General features: G+C 50.2%; 1 protein-coding gene across 3 annotated transcripts in view; it reads left to right on the forward strand.

Annotated features, from left to right (window-relative positions):
- CUX2 (cut like homeobox 2) overlaps window positions 1-17890 on the forward strand; it is a 281972-nt gene that overhangs the window by 251089 nt on the left and 12993 nt on the right. For all 3 annotated transcript variants that reach the window (XM_075898702.2, XM_075898705.2, XM_075898704.2), the window contains 7 exons: window positions 339-397; window positions 899-947; window positions 1051-1150; window positions 3185-3844; window positions 8500-8601; window positions 15340-16103; window positions 17643-17802. In XM_075898702.2, coding sequence (XP_075754817.1) covers window positions 339-397; window positions 899-947; window positions 1051-1150; window positions 3185-3844; window positions 8500-8601; window positions 15340-16103; window positions 17643-17802 — 1894 coding nt within the window. The remainder of the gene's footprint in view (window positions 1-338; window positions 398-898; window positions 948-1050; window positions 1151-3184; window positions 3845-8499; window positions 8602-15339; window positions 16104-17642; window positions 17803-17890) is intronic.

Raw genomic sequence — 17890 nt, forward strand, 5'->3', positions numbered from 1 at the left:
CTAGGAAGTTTTTCCTAATGTCCAACCTAAACCTCCCTTGCTGCAGTTTAAGTCCATTACTTCTTATCCTATCCTCAGAGGCCTAGGAGAACAATTTTTCTCCCTCCTCCTTGTGACAGCAGTTTAGGACTTGAAAGCTGCTGTCATGTCCCCTCTTAATCTTTTCTTGGGCCTGAGTTCATCTCAATGGGCCAGCTGGGCAGCACATGAGATTACACTCAGCAGAGGGGTTTAGCTCCTGGGACATCCTTAGCCTGCGTGGAGCTGAGAGCTGGCTGTGTCCCCGGAAGAAGGACCAATCCATTCTCACTCTTGTTTCGCTCTCATTCCTTGTTTAGAAGCTGGAAGAAAAATTGCAGGCCCAGTCTGACTATGAGGAAATTAAAACAGAGCTGAGGTAAGGTCCACAACTGTGCGCTGTCCTTTTCCTGCCCACATGCCTGCCTGGTGTGTGGGTACACAGGATTGGGAGGGGCATTGAGAGCTCCAGGGGCTGCTCTGAGCTGCGTTGGAGACAGACTTCCCCAGATGTCGTCCCAGGAGGCATGGCAGCTCCGTAGCACACTTGCCAGCCTGTCGCTGAAGGCAGAGAGCAGCCTACCTTCCTGGCCTCCTGACTCTGGGCCCATGGAGTTCTCCCTCAAATACGGAGAGAGGATGTCACATTGCATCGAGCTCAAAAGGCAGTATGGCAGGGAAAAGCTGCACCGGTAGCTCTGATGGGAAACGCCAGCCGTTAATTAAAAAAACCTTCCCCCTGGTTTCAAAGGCAGCGCTTGGATGGGATGGAGTGGACACGCTGGCCAGAGCTCCCCAGTTACCTTGCTTCCCTCCCTGTGTGTCTGTGTCAAGGAAGAGGATTAGCCTCAGGACTTACCCTGTCTTGTTTTCCTTCCAGCATTCTGAAGGCAATGAAGCTGGCCTCTGCAAACTGCAGCCTTTCTCAGGCAAGTGCTGGAATCGGCTCGGGACTCACTGAGAGTCGGTTGCAAAATCGTCATCTCCAGGCAATCAATAAATCTTTCCCGAATGCTGCTTTCTCTCTTTCAGAGCATATCGAAACCAGGCGAGCCCTTGCTTCTGGGCAAAGAATCTTTCTATCCTTCCCAGAAATACCTGTTGGAAAAGCCAAATCTCTTAGCCAGCACTGGTAGGACAACATGTTTTTTTGTTTGGTTTTATATTTATAACACTTCCCCAGTGCATTTATTGCAAAACACATACGAATGTAACAGTCATAATCATCCCTGGGGGTGCTCAAGACTCCTGAGTTCCTTTACACACTCTCCCATTGACTCCTCGTTGGGCCAATCACTGACAATGAGCGGGGATTGGAACCCTGAGTTTCCTTGAGAACAGCTTGTAGAGTGTTTGTGGTGAAAGTGGCTGTGCAGACACCCAAACTGAGCCTCACAAGTCCCCGAGGCAGGGAAGATAAGGGGAAACTGAGGAAGGAGCAGTGATCTGACTTCTCTTGGCTCACATAAGGAGTTTGTCGCAGAGGTGGGGAGAGAACCCAAATTTTCAGAGCTCTTGGCACCTGCTTTAGCCCTGAGACCACCCTCCCCTACCTGAGCTGCTGTTTCCTCATTGTAGACCTTCCCCCTCCCTTGTAAAGTATTTTGGCATCTTTGGTACATAGAGGATTGGGAGGGGCATTGAGAGCTCCAGGGGCTGCTCTGAGCTGCGTTGGAGACAGACTTCCCCAGATGTCGTCCCAGGAGGCATGGCAGCTCGGTAGCACACTTGCCAGCCTGTCGCTGATGGCAGAGAGCAGCCTACCTTCCTGGCCTCCTGACTCTGAGTGTCTTTCTGCTTCAGTCAGGGGCCACATCAGGGAGGGGTTTTTTGTTTCTCACTTTTGTGTGGCCCCTGGCTGACTTTTCTGTGGGTCAGCGGCCCCCGACCCACAAAGATTCCACAGCTCTGTTTTAATTGCTGCACAGACATTCCTGGACGCAGCCAGAGCTCAAGGACCCTCTCACGTCACAGCGCAATGGAAGCTCTAGGATTAGACCAGAGCCCCTCAGCCTTTGCTCTAAGTGGCTCCAGCATCACCATCCTACCGAGGTTCACCTCAGGAGGTTTAGCTGAGGACATAGCTCTCCATTGGGCAAAGGCCTGAGAAAGCCTAATGGCCTACAGCTCAGCTACCCCAGGCTCTGTGGGACCAGGAGAGGCAAATCCTGGAACAAGGGAGACCTCTCTGGCCCTGCCTCTCTCCCAGTCCAGCTTCAGGAGTGGAACTGCTCAGCTAGCGGCCCGTGCCTCTGAGGCAAAGGGCAGAGAAAGCTTGTCCCGGTGCATGTGTAGCCAAGGGAGCAGGCTTGTTCCTTTGCATCAGGGCTGTTGCCAGTGACATTATGGTGCCGTTAGACACCCCTGGCTGACCCATGCCCATTGGTTTGGGCTCAGGGATGGTTTAATTCAGGGATGGGGAACCTCATGCCCAGGGACCAAATGCAGCCCCTGGCTTAACTGGATCTGGCCCCCTGAGACTCAGGGCCTGCCCAAGATTGGGGAGCCCATGCAGGCACTGCAGCCTCCACACCACCCCACCACAGGGCTGGAACGCACAAAATCTACTAGACTGGAGCCTGGCTCTGGTGTGCAAGGAAAATGTGGGGAGTGTCTTTCTGCTTCAGTCAGGGGCCACATCAGGGAGGGGTTTTTTGTTTCGCACTTGTGTGTGGCCCCTGGCTGACTTTTCTGTGGGTCAGTGGCCCCCGACCCACAAAGATTCCACAGCTCTGTTTTAATTGCTGCACAGACATTCCTGGACGCAGCCAGAGCTCAAGGACCCTCTCACGTCACAGGATCCTGGAGCCACAGCTCCAGCCTGGGCCCACACATCTATGCTGCAGCTAAACCGCCCCACAGCTGGCATGGGCCAGGCATGGCTTTTTGATTGCAGCGCCAGCATCTCCTGTGGGCCAGGTATGGCCTTGATTCAGCATCAGCACCCCCAACATGGAGTCACGCAGCTCCCCTTTCTCCTAATCATTCAGTGGGCACTGAGGGTCCCAAACTCAGGATCAGGCCCCGGGCCAGGGAAATGGTACGATGTCCAGTCTGGACGGTGTGGCCGTGTCGTATTGCTGGCTCTGGGCATATTGTTGTCCGTGCTGGGCTCCCCAGCCCTGCACTCTGTGCTGTAGTGTGTGTGTCTCTCTCTCGTCTTTAGAGGAGGATCACTCTGAGGACGAGTTGGTGAAGGATTCCATGGGCACGGACCAGTCCTACCCCTCTCCCCAGCAGCTCTCACAGCCCCTTGGGGAAGAGCCTGCGTCCCCCAGCCCTCTCCAGCCTCTGCTGGCCCCACCCATGGCCCAGGAAGCCCAGAGGACTTTCTCATTGTCCCCTTTCCCCAGCCTGGCTGGGGGTGAGCGGCTGCCGACAGAGGCCTTGCTCCCCAAGCAGATGTTGCCGCCGGTGTACAAGAGTGAGAGTGGCAGCATGCTGGCCTTCCCCTCCCCCTTCTACACGGCCAAAGGCCCTGCACTGCCTGCCACCCCCGGCCAGGCTGCCGCTGCCAGCGACTCGAGCCCACCCAGCGAGCAGTCGGAAGGCAGCAGCGCTAGCTCTGCTGACGAGGAGCAGCTGGACACGGCCGAGATCGCCTTCCAAGTCAAGGAGCAGCTGCTGAAACACAACATTGGCCAGCGCGTCTTTGGCCACTACGTCCTGGGGCTCTCGCAGGGCTCCGTCAGCGAGATCCTGGCCAGGCCCAAGCCCTGGCGCAAGCTGACAGTGAAAGGGAAGGAGCCGTTCCTCAAGATGAAGCAGTTCCTCTCCGATGAGCAGAACGTGCTGGCACTGAGGACCATTCAGGTGCGCCAGCGAGGTGAGTGGCCTGGAGGGGGTCGGCTCAAACGCTACATAAGCCATGGGGGGAGGAGGGAGGGAGACATTGCAGGACGCAGGATGTTCACTTTGTCTTGCTGGGGGCAAGCGGAATCCATAGCCCGGAGAGACCCTGTGGAAACTCCCTGCTTGCACTAGCGACCAGGAGGAGAGAGAGCCCCGATTCCCAGCACCTGGGAACAGTAGGCCAAGGTCCAATCCAGCAAGGTGCTGAGCACCTGCCACCATCGGCTTCCATGGGCACAGAGAGAGGGTTGGGCCCTAGGGAATAATAATTATTGAAAACCAACCTAAAGGGAGCCGCCTCACTGAGGCGCTTTGTTCATTTCTTCTGACAAGGGACATTTAATTGTTCATTGTACCATTTCAGGAAGTCCCAATCCATGGGCAGGAGAACCAAAAGAAAGACTTGACAGGAGACCTCAGTCCAGTGCTGCCTCTGCTATTAACTACTCTTCCCCTGCACAGGAGGGTTGCGAACACTCACAGCCTTAATCCCTTTCTTACTTGTCTCAGGCCACACACACAGTGTCGGGTTAGACCTGGGATTATAACCCAGGTTCTTCAATCCGGCATTTAGCCACAAGACCAACCAGCTCTGCTGTGAGGCAGTGTGGGATGTTACTACCCTTGCAGATTAGCAATGCGAGGCTGGTGCTGAACCCCTGTAGCTTCCCCCAGGCAGATGCTAGAAAAAATCAGGCTGCTTTGAAGAACTGAACTTGGCCAGAGTTTCTCTAGTGCCCAGCTGGCCCCTACCCTGAAAGGGTGCATCTACACAGCACCCTTACCTCTTAAATAAGCTACGCAATTTGCACTGCACAAATTGTGTAGCTTATTTCAAGGTAATTTTAAAATAGCTTATTTTGAAATTTGGCACTATCTGCACAGCACCAAATTTTGAAATAAAGTGCTATCCCGATAAGTCTCTTAACTCTCATGGAACAAGGGCTATAGGGATGCCAGAATAACACGCCCATTGTTTCAAAATCTATTTCAAAATAATGTGCGTATTTAAAGATGCGGAATTGCTATTTCAGGATACTTCTGCTATCCCAAAATAGCTCCACTGTCTAGATGTAGCCTAGCTATTCAGAATTGAACACAGGCTGATTGAAATCCCCAAAAATGCACCAGATCATACCAATGTTCCCTCTAATCTTTTCCAGGCATGTGTGGATTTTTTGCAGAATACATTATGTTATGCACACCAAGACACGTGCGAACATGCACCACCAGTAGAAACAAAACCTAGCTGTGGGCACTTTGCTTATCTGTTGGGTGGCATTGGAATCTCTTCTGAGTGGCCGCACATGCACACAGCTTACAGGGGACACTGGAAATGTCTACATAGTGGGGCTATTTCAGGATACCGGAAGTATCCCGAAATAGCTACCCCACGTCTTTTGAACGTGCCTGCTATCTCAGGATAGGTCTCAAAATAACAGACACTCTCTTTCAGCATCCCTGTAGCCCCTATTCCATGAGGTTTAAGGGTTGTCTCAAAATAGCGCATTATTTCATAATTTGGCGCTGTGTAGACTATATCTTATTTCGAGTTTAGGGTGCTGTGTAGAAGCACCCTGGATGATATTGCGCTGTTCCAAATAGGGCTAAACCCACTATAAAAACAAGTGTCCCCTGCCTGTAACAAACCAGCACTCTGTGGTGTACAGATCACCTAGTTTTGGGTTAAAGCATCATCTGCAATATATATTTCATAGGAGCTCAATGCTGAGAGTAACTTCCAGCTCCTGTGTGACTAGGGCAGACAGGAAAGTGACTCTCCTGATGCTGCTGCTCTGTTATCCAAGAGACCTTGGTCGCTCGGTGGTAGATTAGAACCCTGCTGCAGCCTCTCTCCTCCAACTGGCAGGCAGGTCGTGGATTTTGCCGTGTGAAAGGCTGGAGCAACTGACTGACCTGCCCCTGGAGCACACTGGCACAGCAGCATTTTCCACCTGTTTCCTTTTCAACTTCTTGGCTCCCTGATCCTCCTGCAGCCTTCCCTGCACTTAACCTGGTTGGGCAGGATCAGGGGATGAGGGAAAGGGGGGGTCAATTATGGGTGGCGCCGCCCTTCTGGTTCTGTGTCTCTCCAGAAATGACCTACATCAGCATTTGCCAGACATGCTGGGAAGCTCCTCTGAGCCCCAACGGGCCAAAACCGGGTGCAGGCTGGAGACGCCTGAAAAGTAGAGAACTGAAAGTTGTTCCCTCCTCCTCCTTCCCCCCCCACAACCAACCCTGCGGCATTCACAGTCCATAAGAGGTCCAGGGGAGAGCTGGAGAATGTACAGCTCACATAGTCACCTAGTGCAGCAATAGCTCTGTCCTAGCTCTCTGCAGACTTCTCCAACCAGCCACTCCGATACTTCCCTTGGCCTCCAGTGCTTGACAAACACATAGCCAGATGTGAGTGGGATCGCAGAAGGCACGTGAGCTCCTGGTCTTTGCTGTACCATAGGTGGCATAGTTCTACATTACAGAGGGGGGCAAGGGGCTAAGCTTCTCCATCTGTTAGCATTTCGAGTGGTAGCAGCTGCAGTCGAGATAAGGCGTGCTCAGCTGCTTCTGCTTCAGGAGCTGTAAGTGGTGGAAACTGGTTTTCTGTTTCTAAGGGGAGAAACTGAGGAGCAGAGGCTACTCTGGAACCAGACAACATAGGGCAAGAGTCCATCAGCCTGCAGGCAGGCAGGACCAAGTATGCTGAGACCCTCTCTGCCAGGAGTTGGTCTAATCCAGCAGTGGGGAAATACCAACATTGGTTAGCCCCTGCTGCTTCCTGCAACTCCCATTGTCTGGGAACAGCAATCTGTAGCCAATGGGAGCTGCAATCGCCTGTACCTGTGGAGGCTCAGCAATGGTCCACCAGGAGCTAATCCTGGCAAATCGCCGCCATCTTATTGCCCACGCCTGGTCTAATCTGTTCTTGGAAAAATTGTCCCAGAATAAAATCACATTCCCAAGAGGGATTAATTCCAGAATACTTAAAACATACTGTCACAGGTATTCTGGAATAGTCATTCTGCATTAGTGATGCTGGTCGGTTTCTCCCTGAAACATGAGCCCGAATCTACTTGCTATGGAATCCAGAAATGACCTATGTCAGCATTTGCCAGGCACACAGAGGATAAAAACCCATTTAATCTCCAAGCAGATTCAACACGGAGCCCTGCGATGTTCCGGCTAATTGAAAACTGCGTCATTGTTAGACATGCCGCTTGGGAGAGCCATTTGTTTGTCAGTGTGATTGGAGGATTCAGACAGACCCAGAGAGCTGCCCTAACAAATGAAAGCATCCTGCTGCCAGGTTGCTAGCATAAGATCCAGGGAGATGGGCCATTTCAGAGAGAGCCAGTAGCATGCTCGTGTATTTCATGGGCGTGCGAAAGGCATGGAGGCAATATCCTGACTAGAGCTTTGCTTTTGGCAGTCTATTTGATAGGCCCCATAGGAACGTGGGTTCTGTGCAGCCTTCACACAGCATATTAAATCCAGTGCTGAGGGCAGGCACCAGATCCTACAGCGGTGTCCAAACGCCGCTATTTAGTGGGCTGGACATGAGCTTGGGGGGTGAGTTTCACGTGGGGTAGCTGGCGTGTCCTGGTGGGTGTGACGAGCCTCGTGCAGACAGGCACATGGCTTGAAGCCCAGGCTAAGCAGACTGAGGTAAAGCCCAGGCTCCCTAGGAGGTTTTAGTCTGATCTGCTCAGCTCAGGCGGAAAGCACCACTTAAGAGGTGAGCATAGTTGAGGCGGGCAAGCTGGCCAAGCCAAGGCCCACAGCACATTACTGCCTCTTCTCATGGGCCCCTCACAGCGGTATCAGGTATTGGAGCACCTCAGGGGTGTTGTACAAACACAGATCACCGACTGCCTGATAACAGCAGGCTGGAGAGCTCAGTACCCGGGGCCCGACGGGCCTTTGGCCTCTCTGCCAGCAACAGGAAAGAAAGGTGGAAGGAAGATCTGCAGGAAGGCACAGACCCAGTTAGCAGGGAGAAGGGCTGTAACACAAAAGCAGAAAATGCCCTGTGGGGAGGGCAGCCCAATTCTATTCCCACGCCAGCTGCGAAACCCACGGTTCCCCAATACTTCTCCTCTTAGATCTCCCAGGCAGCCAATGTATAGCCCTTCCCATCAGCACCTGCACAGGGGGAAGTGGGCAGTGAGGTGAAATTAACCTCTTGTCCACTTGTGTCCCTATTACCTGGCTAAGCGGTGCTGGCAGGGGCACTCAGCTGAGAACACAGTGCTGTGAAAGCCCTCTGGAGTTTATTCCCCCCAGAAGCAAAGTACACTCACACACTCCCTGCGGCCAGCATCCGTGCTCCATTGGTGTGTTCCCGCCTTTGTTGCAAATGGGATTGCAATGCCCTTCAAACCAGAGGGCATTGGGAGAAGGGGAGGAGGCCGTGCTGCATGGTATAGGAAATGAATGAGGTGTAAACTGACAGCCAGATACCTGGCCTCTCTTCAGTTTTGCTAGTGACTAATGGGGAGTGACATTTCCTTAAAAGTGGAGTTCCTAAAAATAACCGAACACGAGCATCGGTAAATACTTCCTGACATACAAGTGGAGCTTGTAAAAACAGCGCAAGTGACAAATCTGTTATCATGCCTCTTTGATCAGGTAGCATTACTCCGAGGATTAGAACGCCAGAAACCGGCTCTGACGATGCCATCAAAAATATCCTGGAACAAGCGAAGAAGGAGATCGAGTCTCAAAAGGGAGGTAGGTGGGGCAGTCACAGAGCCAGGCAAAGCTCCCATCATCACACAGATGAGTGTTAGCCTCAGGGCAAGCTTTGGATTTATGGTGCCAAGCCGACAAAATGATATATGGGAGCTGACCCAGCCAAGAGAAGCAGTGCCTGGGATCCACATCTTTCTGATCATTCTCTTCCTCCTGAGATACCACACCTGGAAAACAGAGGTCAGGACTCGTTAAATGAACAAAACTATTGCTGGTACAGGAGAAGGAAGTGAACGGAGGGCCCGACTGCATGAATCTGTCAGGCACATAATTAATACATGAGAACAATAATAAGATCCCAAATATCCCTTAAGTGCTTGATCACTAGCGGAGCGGCAGCTTCATGCCAATGGGATGGTGTGTCGTCCCCTTCTGCGTCCTCTCGCCCCAGGTCATTGCTCCTTCCCATCTAAGCAAAATGAGGAACAGATTTGCCTGATTTGTTCTTTGACCACTAAGTCCCCTGTCCTAATCCCGTCCCACCTTGCAGCTTGGTGTTACCACACAGAGAACTGTGGGAAGTGAAACTGACCCACCCTTCTGCATGGGTAAGTCGGAAAAAACGCTAAAAGGGGGGAAACACCACCAATAAAGCAATTCCCAAAAGAGATAAAAAACCAAGCACAGTCTCTGTTTCATCCCTTGGGTTAGTCTTTGTACAGGTAGGGCTGCAAGTTTTTCCAGAACGTCTAGTGGTTTTCAGCACCTCAGTTTTTAAGTCGGTAGCTTGAGATCACTTTGTGGGGTCTGACTGCCAGAGACTGGCTGCTCTGCACTTTCTGAGGACCAAGGCCTGTTTAAGATGTCTCAGGTGGAACCCCAGACTTTGTCCCTTTTGAAAACCTTGCACATTTTGTTAAACTTCTTGGCTGAAATTGTACAACTGGAAGTGCCGACCATAAATATGGATTTAGGCAGTTATCTTTAAGCATCTGGGCTTGAAAGAGTTGAACACCTGTTGTTTAATCCAGAAGTGTCCTTTTAAAATTAGTTCCCTGGTATTCTTACAACTACTGAGACCTGAGCAAGGTATGTATAAAATTCATCACTTCATTCCAATGGGTCTGTTGAAATGTATGTACTGCATGCTGCCCTCTGCTGGATGCAGGCATAGCAACACCTCTGATGCTGGAAGTAATTCCATAATTGGGCTTTTCTTGTCATTTCCTATCTTTGAAGAATAATCTGTGATCATTATCTTGCCATTAGATTGAAGCCAATTCTTAGTAGAACTGAGACAATGTCATTTGGCAAAATCCACATACACAGTTGTACTATAAAATGAAACCTTCCATGTAGACTTCTGACAGTAGGGGACAGCAATGAAAACAAACCATTTAAATGTCATTACAGAAGATACATTTTTCCATGATTCTGGGGGCTCCTCAGCTCCCTGCCTGCACAAAGGCAAATGTAAATTGAGTTGCTGTTTTAAAAACTTCGAATCTAACCTCTTTTTCCCTGAAATAGATGAATAAATAAGGATGCCTGATCCATATGGCATGAGGAATCATTAAACCAGCTGTGTTCAGAGTCAATTACAAGAAGTGAAATATTTTAAAGCAGGTAGTCGCTGACAAAGCAGAATCCCAAAGAATTAAATTAGATGATAATGGTGGAAAAACAGACAGGGAAAACAAACATGTTTGCATATTGGCATAATCTTTAAGGGGGTTTATTTGGCAGTGGTAAAAATAAAACACTGGCTTCAGATGTGCATGGCAAACCATACGCTCTAGTGGGCACTTATGTCCAGACAAACTCTCTGACTTCGTATGCCGCTGACTTTCCAAATCAGCCCAAGGAGAGCTGAAATTTGCCAAGCTGAATGTATGCCCCAAACTGAATTGGATTAAGAAGGTTCAAGTACAATCTCTTCACCTGAAGAATTTAAAAACAATTGGCATATTAGAACATCAGAAGTCATTTCCATTGTGAAGATATAAGAAGCTTCATGTAGACATAGTGATTGCTACCATATTTATCCAGAAATATAGGAAACTAACTCAGATCACACTATACCAGCCAACATGGAAACTCCCCTATCCCCTTCACTTCAGTAAGATCTGGTCATCACATCCAGATTGGGATGATTTACATGATAATGATATGAAGCAGAGGCATTTTTTTTAAGGCAAGGAAATTACATGCAAACAACTGGACTGCAGAGGTAATGTCCTAACATGGGAATTTTTTTAATTTAAAGGTCAAAAGCAACCTTAAAAAATAGATGATTATTTGTGTTACCTAGTGCCTGTGGGCTCCAGCTGAAATCAGGGCCCCATTGTACTAGGTTGTGCCCAGCCACATAGTGTGAGAGACTCCTTGCCCACAAGAATTTCACAATCTAAACAGACAAAACAAAAGATAAAACCAAATCCAGTGCTTGAGTGACTGGATGACAGCCAGATTATCACCCCTCTGTCTGGAAATGGTTTAACTCCCCTTGTTTCAAGGCACCCTGAAATTATTTATGAGATTAGCAAAAGATGTTATTTTTCTCTGTTTTCAGTTTGGTTCCTTTGTGCACTTTGTGTCTTGTCAGTTTCATCGTTTCCCATATGGTCTGTCAGGGCCCAGTCCTGAAAACTCCATATGTCTGTCAGTTCTGGGACTGACAACATGAGTAAGTGTGTGCAGAATTGCTTTCCCCTGTTGCTTGTGTGAGACTTACTCACACCAATTAGAGAGGAAACATACTTTAAAAAACAGGACAATGAAATTATGAACCCACAAATATTGGCAAGGGAGCCGTTTAAGGGCAGATGTGGCACATGAAACCATGTTTAACAGACTTCTTAATTGACTGACTAGATTTTAAGTTGTAGCTGCCCTTCTAGCTTGGTCCTGCTGCACTTATGCATTGTATTCTGTTCCTCTGTTTTGCTGTAGTGTAAAACATTATTATGGCAGGTGTCCCCAGGTGGCACTGTTACACATAGTCTTCCAAGTTCTTTTCTTTGGCATGCGAGCAACTGGTCAGTCTTGGGAAGATATGCTCTGTGTCTTCGTGTTAGTTTTATTATGCAAGGCTCGGATTAGAAAGAGCTATGGGAGCACCAAGGGAGTTTGCTCTCTGCCTTGGTCTCTGAAGCTATATCTATAATACAGATCTTAAAAACTGCACAGCTCTGCCACTATGGCTGTGCTGCTCTAATTTTTCCTGTGTAGCTACTCTTTGCTGATAGGCTAGAGCTCTCTTGCTGGCATATCTAACCCACCCCCAAGGAACAACATTAGCATTGTCAGTAGGAGAGCCTCTTCTGCCAGCATAGCACTGTCTACACCAGCACTTTTGTCAGCAAAACTTAGGCTGCTCAGGGAGCTGGGTCTTTTACTCCCATGACCAACAAAAGTTTTTCCAACAGAAGTGTTAGTGTAGACAAAACCTGAGTGGAATCAGTTCCTGTGCCTGAGTTGCTCCCAGGAAATCAGACATTAAGATGGGCTGAGATCCCAAAAAAGGAGGGTTTGCTCTGTATGCTGTTTGACCACCCTCTGTTCTAGGACTGGTGTATGAGTGTAAACACAATGGCTACATCTACACTGGCACCCTTTTCCGGAAATGCTTAAAACGGAACAGTTTTCCGTTATAAGTATTTCCGGAAAAAGCGCGTCTACATTGGCAGGATGCTTTTCCAGAAAAGCACTTTTTCCGGAAAAGCATCCGTGGCCAATGTAGATGCGCTTTTCCGGAAAAAAGCCCCGATCGTCATTTTCGTGATCGGGGCTTTTTTGTGGAAAAGACTACTGTGCTGTCTACACTGGCCCTTATCTGGAATAGTTTTTCTGGAAAAGGACTTTTGCCCGAACGGGAGCAGCATAGTTTTTCCAGAAAAACACTGACAATTTTACAGTAGATTGTCATTGCTTTTCCGGAAAAGCAATCAGCCAGTGTAGACAGCTGGCAAGTTATTCTGGAAAAGCGGCTGCTTTTCCAGAATTAGTGGCCCACTGTAGACACAGCCAATGAGTTACTTTCAGAGTCATCCCCTACACCACATTACTGATTTCTCCTCCACTGGAGAGGTGATGTTCAGAGCCTCAGACATATGCTACCTCTCACTAAATGAGCAACATACTGTCCCCTATGTGAGTATACAATACATAATGGGGCTAGTGATCTATTGCTCCAGGAAACATCTGCCTTTCCTGACTTCTGTGGTTTTTAACCACGTTTCCCATTAATAGAAATTAATTTAATTCTTTATGTAAATATTTGCATTGGCTTCTAAACTCCCCTCTGGTCTTGGCCAAGATTTTCCAAAGGGGCCACTAAGTTTTGGGTGTGCAGTTCATGACGATTGTGTAGTCTGTGTAATTGTGTTTCACACAAGTTTCAGTTGAAGGAAACACAATTCATAAAGCTGAAGCAAATGAGAATGGGGGGATACAATGGAAAAGCTTTCCCTGTCCTTTGCCAGTGTATTAGCAAGCTTTCGTTAGAATGCATTTGTCACAGTTACATAATCCAGCAATTACAAAGAATTTATGCTACCTGCAAAAATAGCTTGGTTTTCTTTTCTCTCTCCACCCACAAACATTCAACTTTTGATCTCTGCAGAAGACACTGACACAGTGAGTGACACCTCAGTGAAAAGGCTTACAATGATCTTTAGCGATTTTTTTCCCATGGAGGGTTCACAGCTCTATAAATAGCTTCCATTGTTGCTTGCAGTATTGTAGCTAACTCGCTCCCAGGATATCAGAGAGACGGAATGGGTGAGGTCATATCTTTTATCTTTTATTGGACCAAATTATGTTGAGGAAGGAGACAAGAGCCCTGGGTAAGCATGAAAGCTTGTCTCTTTTACCAACAGGTTGGTCCAGTAAAAGATATTATCTCACTCAGTCTGTCTTTCTAGATTTAGAAATAATATTCCAGACCTCCTCCTGAAATAACCCTATACTATATAATCAACAGTTGCCCCAAAGCTCAGTGATTTAAAAGGCCTTGGGGCTGCAGGCATCTGCCTCTGTTACTGCTGCTGAAGTCCTGCACAGTGTGATCCAGATGGCACCGAGGGCTGGCTGCCTCAATCCACGCCCCTTTCACCTGAGACCCCACCCCTTACAGGGGACTCAGATCTTTGTCCCCCACACACATTACCCAGGACCCAGTGAAGTCTGTCACCAGCCTTGATAGTCAATATAATCATATTTGTGCATAAGAGCTAGGCTTGTTGTTAATAATAGTATTTTTAATAAACATAGCTCATATAAAGATAGGATGGTGGTGGTGTTAGATGGACTCCCCCCCTGCCTTTTATTGGGAGGCCATACCCTCAACTTCTCTCTCAAACCCCTGCAAGTAGGGCCCTACCAAATTCAGGGCCATTTAAAACATATTGCAGACCATTAAATCTGGTGTCTCCTCATGAAATCTGGTCTTTTGTGTGCTTTTACTTTATGTTCTAGAGATTTCACAGGGATAACCAGTGTTTCTCAAATTGTATGGTCTAGACCCAAAAGGGAATTTCATGGAGATTGCAAGGTTATTTTCAGGAAGTTGTGGCATTGCCACACATCTGTGCTGCTTTCAGATTTAGGCGGCCAGAAAGCAGCAGCTGCTAGCTGAGGGCCCAGCTCTGAAAGCAGCAAGGTGGAAGTAAAGGCTGGCAACCATAGTATGCCATCCTTCCTTCTGCACTGCTGCTGGTGGCAGCTCTACCCTCAGAGCTGGGCTCCTGGGCAGCAGCCTCCAGTTGCCTCTCCAGTTGCCCAACTCTGAAGGCAGCACTGCTGCCTGCAGCTGCACAAAAGTAAAGGCCACAGTGCCACAGTCTCCAACCCCATAATCTTGCAAATCCCCTCCCAGCTCTTTTTTTGGGTCAAAACCCCTTCAGTGGCACACTGATATTTCAGATTTAAATAGCTGAAATCATGACATTTACAATTGGCAAAATCCCGTGCCCATGAAATTGACAAAAATAGACCTTGAATTTGGAAGGCCCTCGCCATAAGAGGTTATAATGTGCGGCTGTCCATGAACAGCATAGATATATGTTCTAAGATCTAAGTGTTCTTTTCCATGAAGGCTATGATAGCTCTTTGCTCAGGGCTGCCCAAAGGGATCATATGTAGACTGTTGTTCTTTTGAAGGCATTTACAACCAGCTAATCCTATTGGTTTAGATTGTGTTGACTCCAGCATTGAGGTTCTGTGCTGCAGAGCATTACCAGTGCTTTCCAGCTGTAGATCTCCGAGCTCCTTACAAAAGACTTTATCCCCTTTTCTGAGCTAATCCTGCTGCATGCGTAACCCGTTGATGAAGTATGTGAGAGAAGGGAGGCAAGTCTGTTACAGCCCCAGTGAGAGAGGGTTGGGGTTTTCATTAAAGCTATAGCAGCTCACGCTTTTAGCTCTGAAAGTCCCTGGTTTAATTCCTGAGGGGTCAGCCATGACGGTGGCCATCCCATCTCCTGTGCAGAATGAGCTGGGCTGGTCCAGAAGAGCTGGCACATCCCCACCCAGCCAGGTCTCAGATCTGTCAGCCCCATGATACGCAGATGTGGAGGGAAGGTTCTAGCAGAGCGTCCATGGCCTAAAACCTGTGTGGGCCTGTTGAGGCCTACAGCCAACTGTGCTGAACCCAGTGAATCAGAGGGCCCTGGCCCCCACTCAAGATGCCCTTTGCCCGGCAGTGTTTCATTTCCCAGTCCTGGGCAGTGCCCTTTCCCTGCCTCCTCATTCCTGCGTTGTCTGCTCTGTCCTCAGGTGAAACCAAGAGCTTGGCTGCCCCCCAGGCAGTCACCAATGGCAACAGCAACTCAGAAGAGGCCATTAAAAGCATCCTGGAGCAGGCCCGGCGGGAGATGCAGGCCCAGCAGCAGGCCCTACTAGAGATTGAGTCTGGTGGCAGCAGCAGGCCCGAGGCCGCACCACCCACAGAGCGTTCCACCTTGGCCACTGTCAGCCAGAACATCGTCCAGGCCTACATCAAGCAGGAGGAGGGGACGCTGGGCACTGGGTCCAGCTCCACCTCCACGCAGACCTCCCTGGCGGTGCTCTCGCCCGCCGCCTTTGTGCAGAGCATCATCCGCAAGGTCAAGTCGGAGATAGGCGACGCCGGCTCCTACTTCGACCAGCACTGGGCCTCAGAGAGGAGCCTGCTCAGCCAGCCCTACACCTCCGTGTCACCGTCCCTCTCCTCCTCCTCCTCCAGCTACTCGAGCCTGGCCAATGGGCGAGCCTGGCTACGGGGGGAGCCCAGCGAGGAGGAGCTGGCTGCAGGCGACGAGGAACCTCACAAGGCTGTGGAGATGAAATCCGAAGGGGCCAGCTCAGAGCCACAAAGCGCTGGCCGCCTCTCCTATTACCCGGCGTATGTCCCACGCACCCTCAAGCCGACTGTGCCCCCACTCACCCCAGAGCAATACGAGATGTATATGTACAGGGAAGTGGACACCTTGGAGCTGACAAGGCAGGTGAAGGAGAAACTGGCCAAGAATGGAATCTGCCAGCGGATCTTCGGGGAAAAGGTACTGACCCAGAAGGAGCTGGCCCAGAGACTGGCCAGAGCCCTGAGCCTAAGCATGCCCCAGTTTAAAAATTGGCTTCCCTCTCTGGTCTTCTTTGCTATCCCAGCCACCGTGGTGCCTTCCCTCATCAGCCATGTCCCCATAACTCTCTAGGTCTCCTCCGCTAGCAGTGCCACAGGACTCCCCACATCTCCATACCCCCTCGAGCATTTTAGGGACCATTTTACACCACACAGTCCAGCAGACTTCCCTCTTTCCACATAATCGGGAGGGGACAATTTGGCCTTTCCCCTAGTTGTTGCTGCTGTCTGCCATACCCCTGTGCTCAGAGCATGGGGCTGACCGCTCTGGCCAGGGGCCCATGGAGCCACAGGGATGCAAGCCAGTTTCTCTGGGAGGTGGGTAAAGGTCGCAAGAAAAATCCCAGGCCCTGTCTCAGGGGCGGGAGCACGGGGCCTGCTTGGCAGGTGCCCTTTGCTTTCCCAGCCATTGGCCTCTCTGAGCTGCTCCACTTCCCATCTGTCTCCCTCACTGCCAGGGCTGGGCCAAGCTAGTGAGGGCCCTTTCCCTGCTGCCAGCCACTGCTTCCCCTTCCCCTCGCCTGTCTTCTCTCTCCCAGGCCCTTGGTGGAGCAGCCAGAAGCACAGCACCCCCTGCGAGTGGCCTTTGGGGCTTTGGGGCCATTTCTGGCTGGATTTCCCCCATGCTCTGGACTCAAGGCACTGGGCTGCTGGGGGTGCTGGGAGCTTCCAGCCCAGCCCAGCCAGGGGAAGATTCTCTTTGGAGATCAGCTAATGGAGCAGCAGCAGCCACTCTGGTTGTACAGCACAGCACAGTGTGCTTGGAATAGGGTTTGGTAGCAGGCTGGGGGAAAAAAGGGAACTAGAGGCGACGACAGCCCAGCTCCTCCTCCGAGTGCTAGGAACACAGCCTGTTGCTCACAGATCATGTATGAAACTGCTGGGTGGGACTCTGCCCCCTGTTGTCTCCCCTTCTGCACCCTTAGCTCCCACATACATGGGCCAGAGAAGCTCCATAGCTGCACAATTCCCGAATGCAGGATTTCCTGTGAAACCCACACACACATGCTGGCCCCAGGAGGGTTTGCCCATAGTACGCAGCCCTAGCACTGGGGCTGGTGGCTGGTGAGGGTGCCATGGTTCAGAGCAGCCCTGGGGTTGATTCTGTTATGATGGCATGAAACAGAAAGGGGGCCATTGCTCTGCCTTCCCGCGGGGCTGCAAACTCCTAGCATGGGCTCCAAGCTGGGACTATGCCGTGAACACCAGACCTGTCTCCAGCCTCAGTAGTTTGGATGGACAATCTCCCACTTAACACTAAAGGAGTCTGTGGGAAGAAACAGCAAAGATTCATAGAGTTTACGGGCAGAAGGGACCATCGGAACCTCTGGTCTGACCTCCTGTGTATCCTAGGCCATTATTTCCCCCCGCTACCCTTCCCCTGAGCCCAGGGACTGGTGTTTGACTAAAGCATCTTCCTGAAGAAGTTAATCGTCCAATCCTGTGACTCCTGCTGTAGGTGCTGGGCTTGTCTCAAGGAAGCGTGAGCGACATGCTGTCCAGGCCCAAACCATGGAGCAAGCTGACCCAGAAAGGCCGAGAACCATTTATCAGGATGCAGTTATGGCTCAATGACCAGCTTGGCCAAGGGATCAGCCAGCAGCCAAACCCTCCACAGGGTAAGTTCGTGCTGCTCTTTGACACTACACCGGCTGCCTTGAATATTGTGCAGAGGAATGATCAGGGATCTAAGTTCCAATGCACTCA

Source organism: Pelodiscus sinensis, chromosome Z (genome assembly GCF_052426305.1).
Source record: "Pelodiscus sinensis isolate ZL-2025 chromosome Z, ASM5242630v1, whole genome shotgun sequence".
NCBI classification, from domain to species: Eukaryota; Metazoa; Chordata; order Testudines; family Trionychidae; genus Pelodiscus; species Pelodiscus sinensis.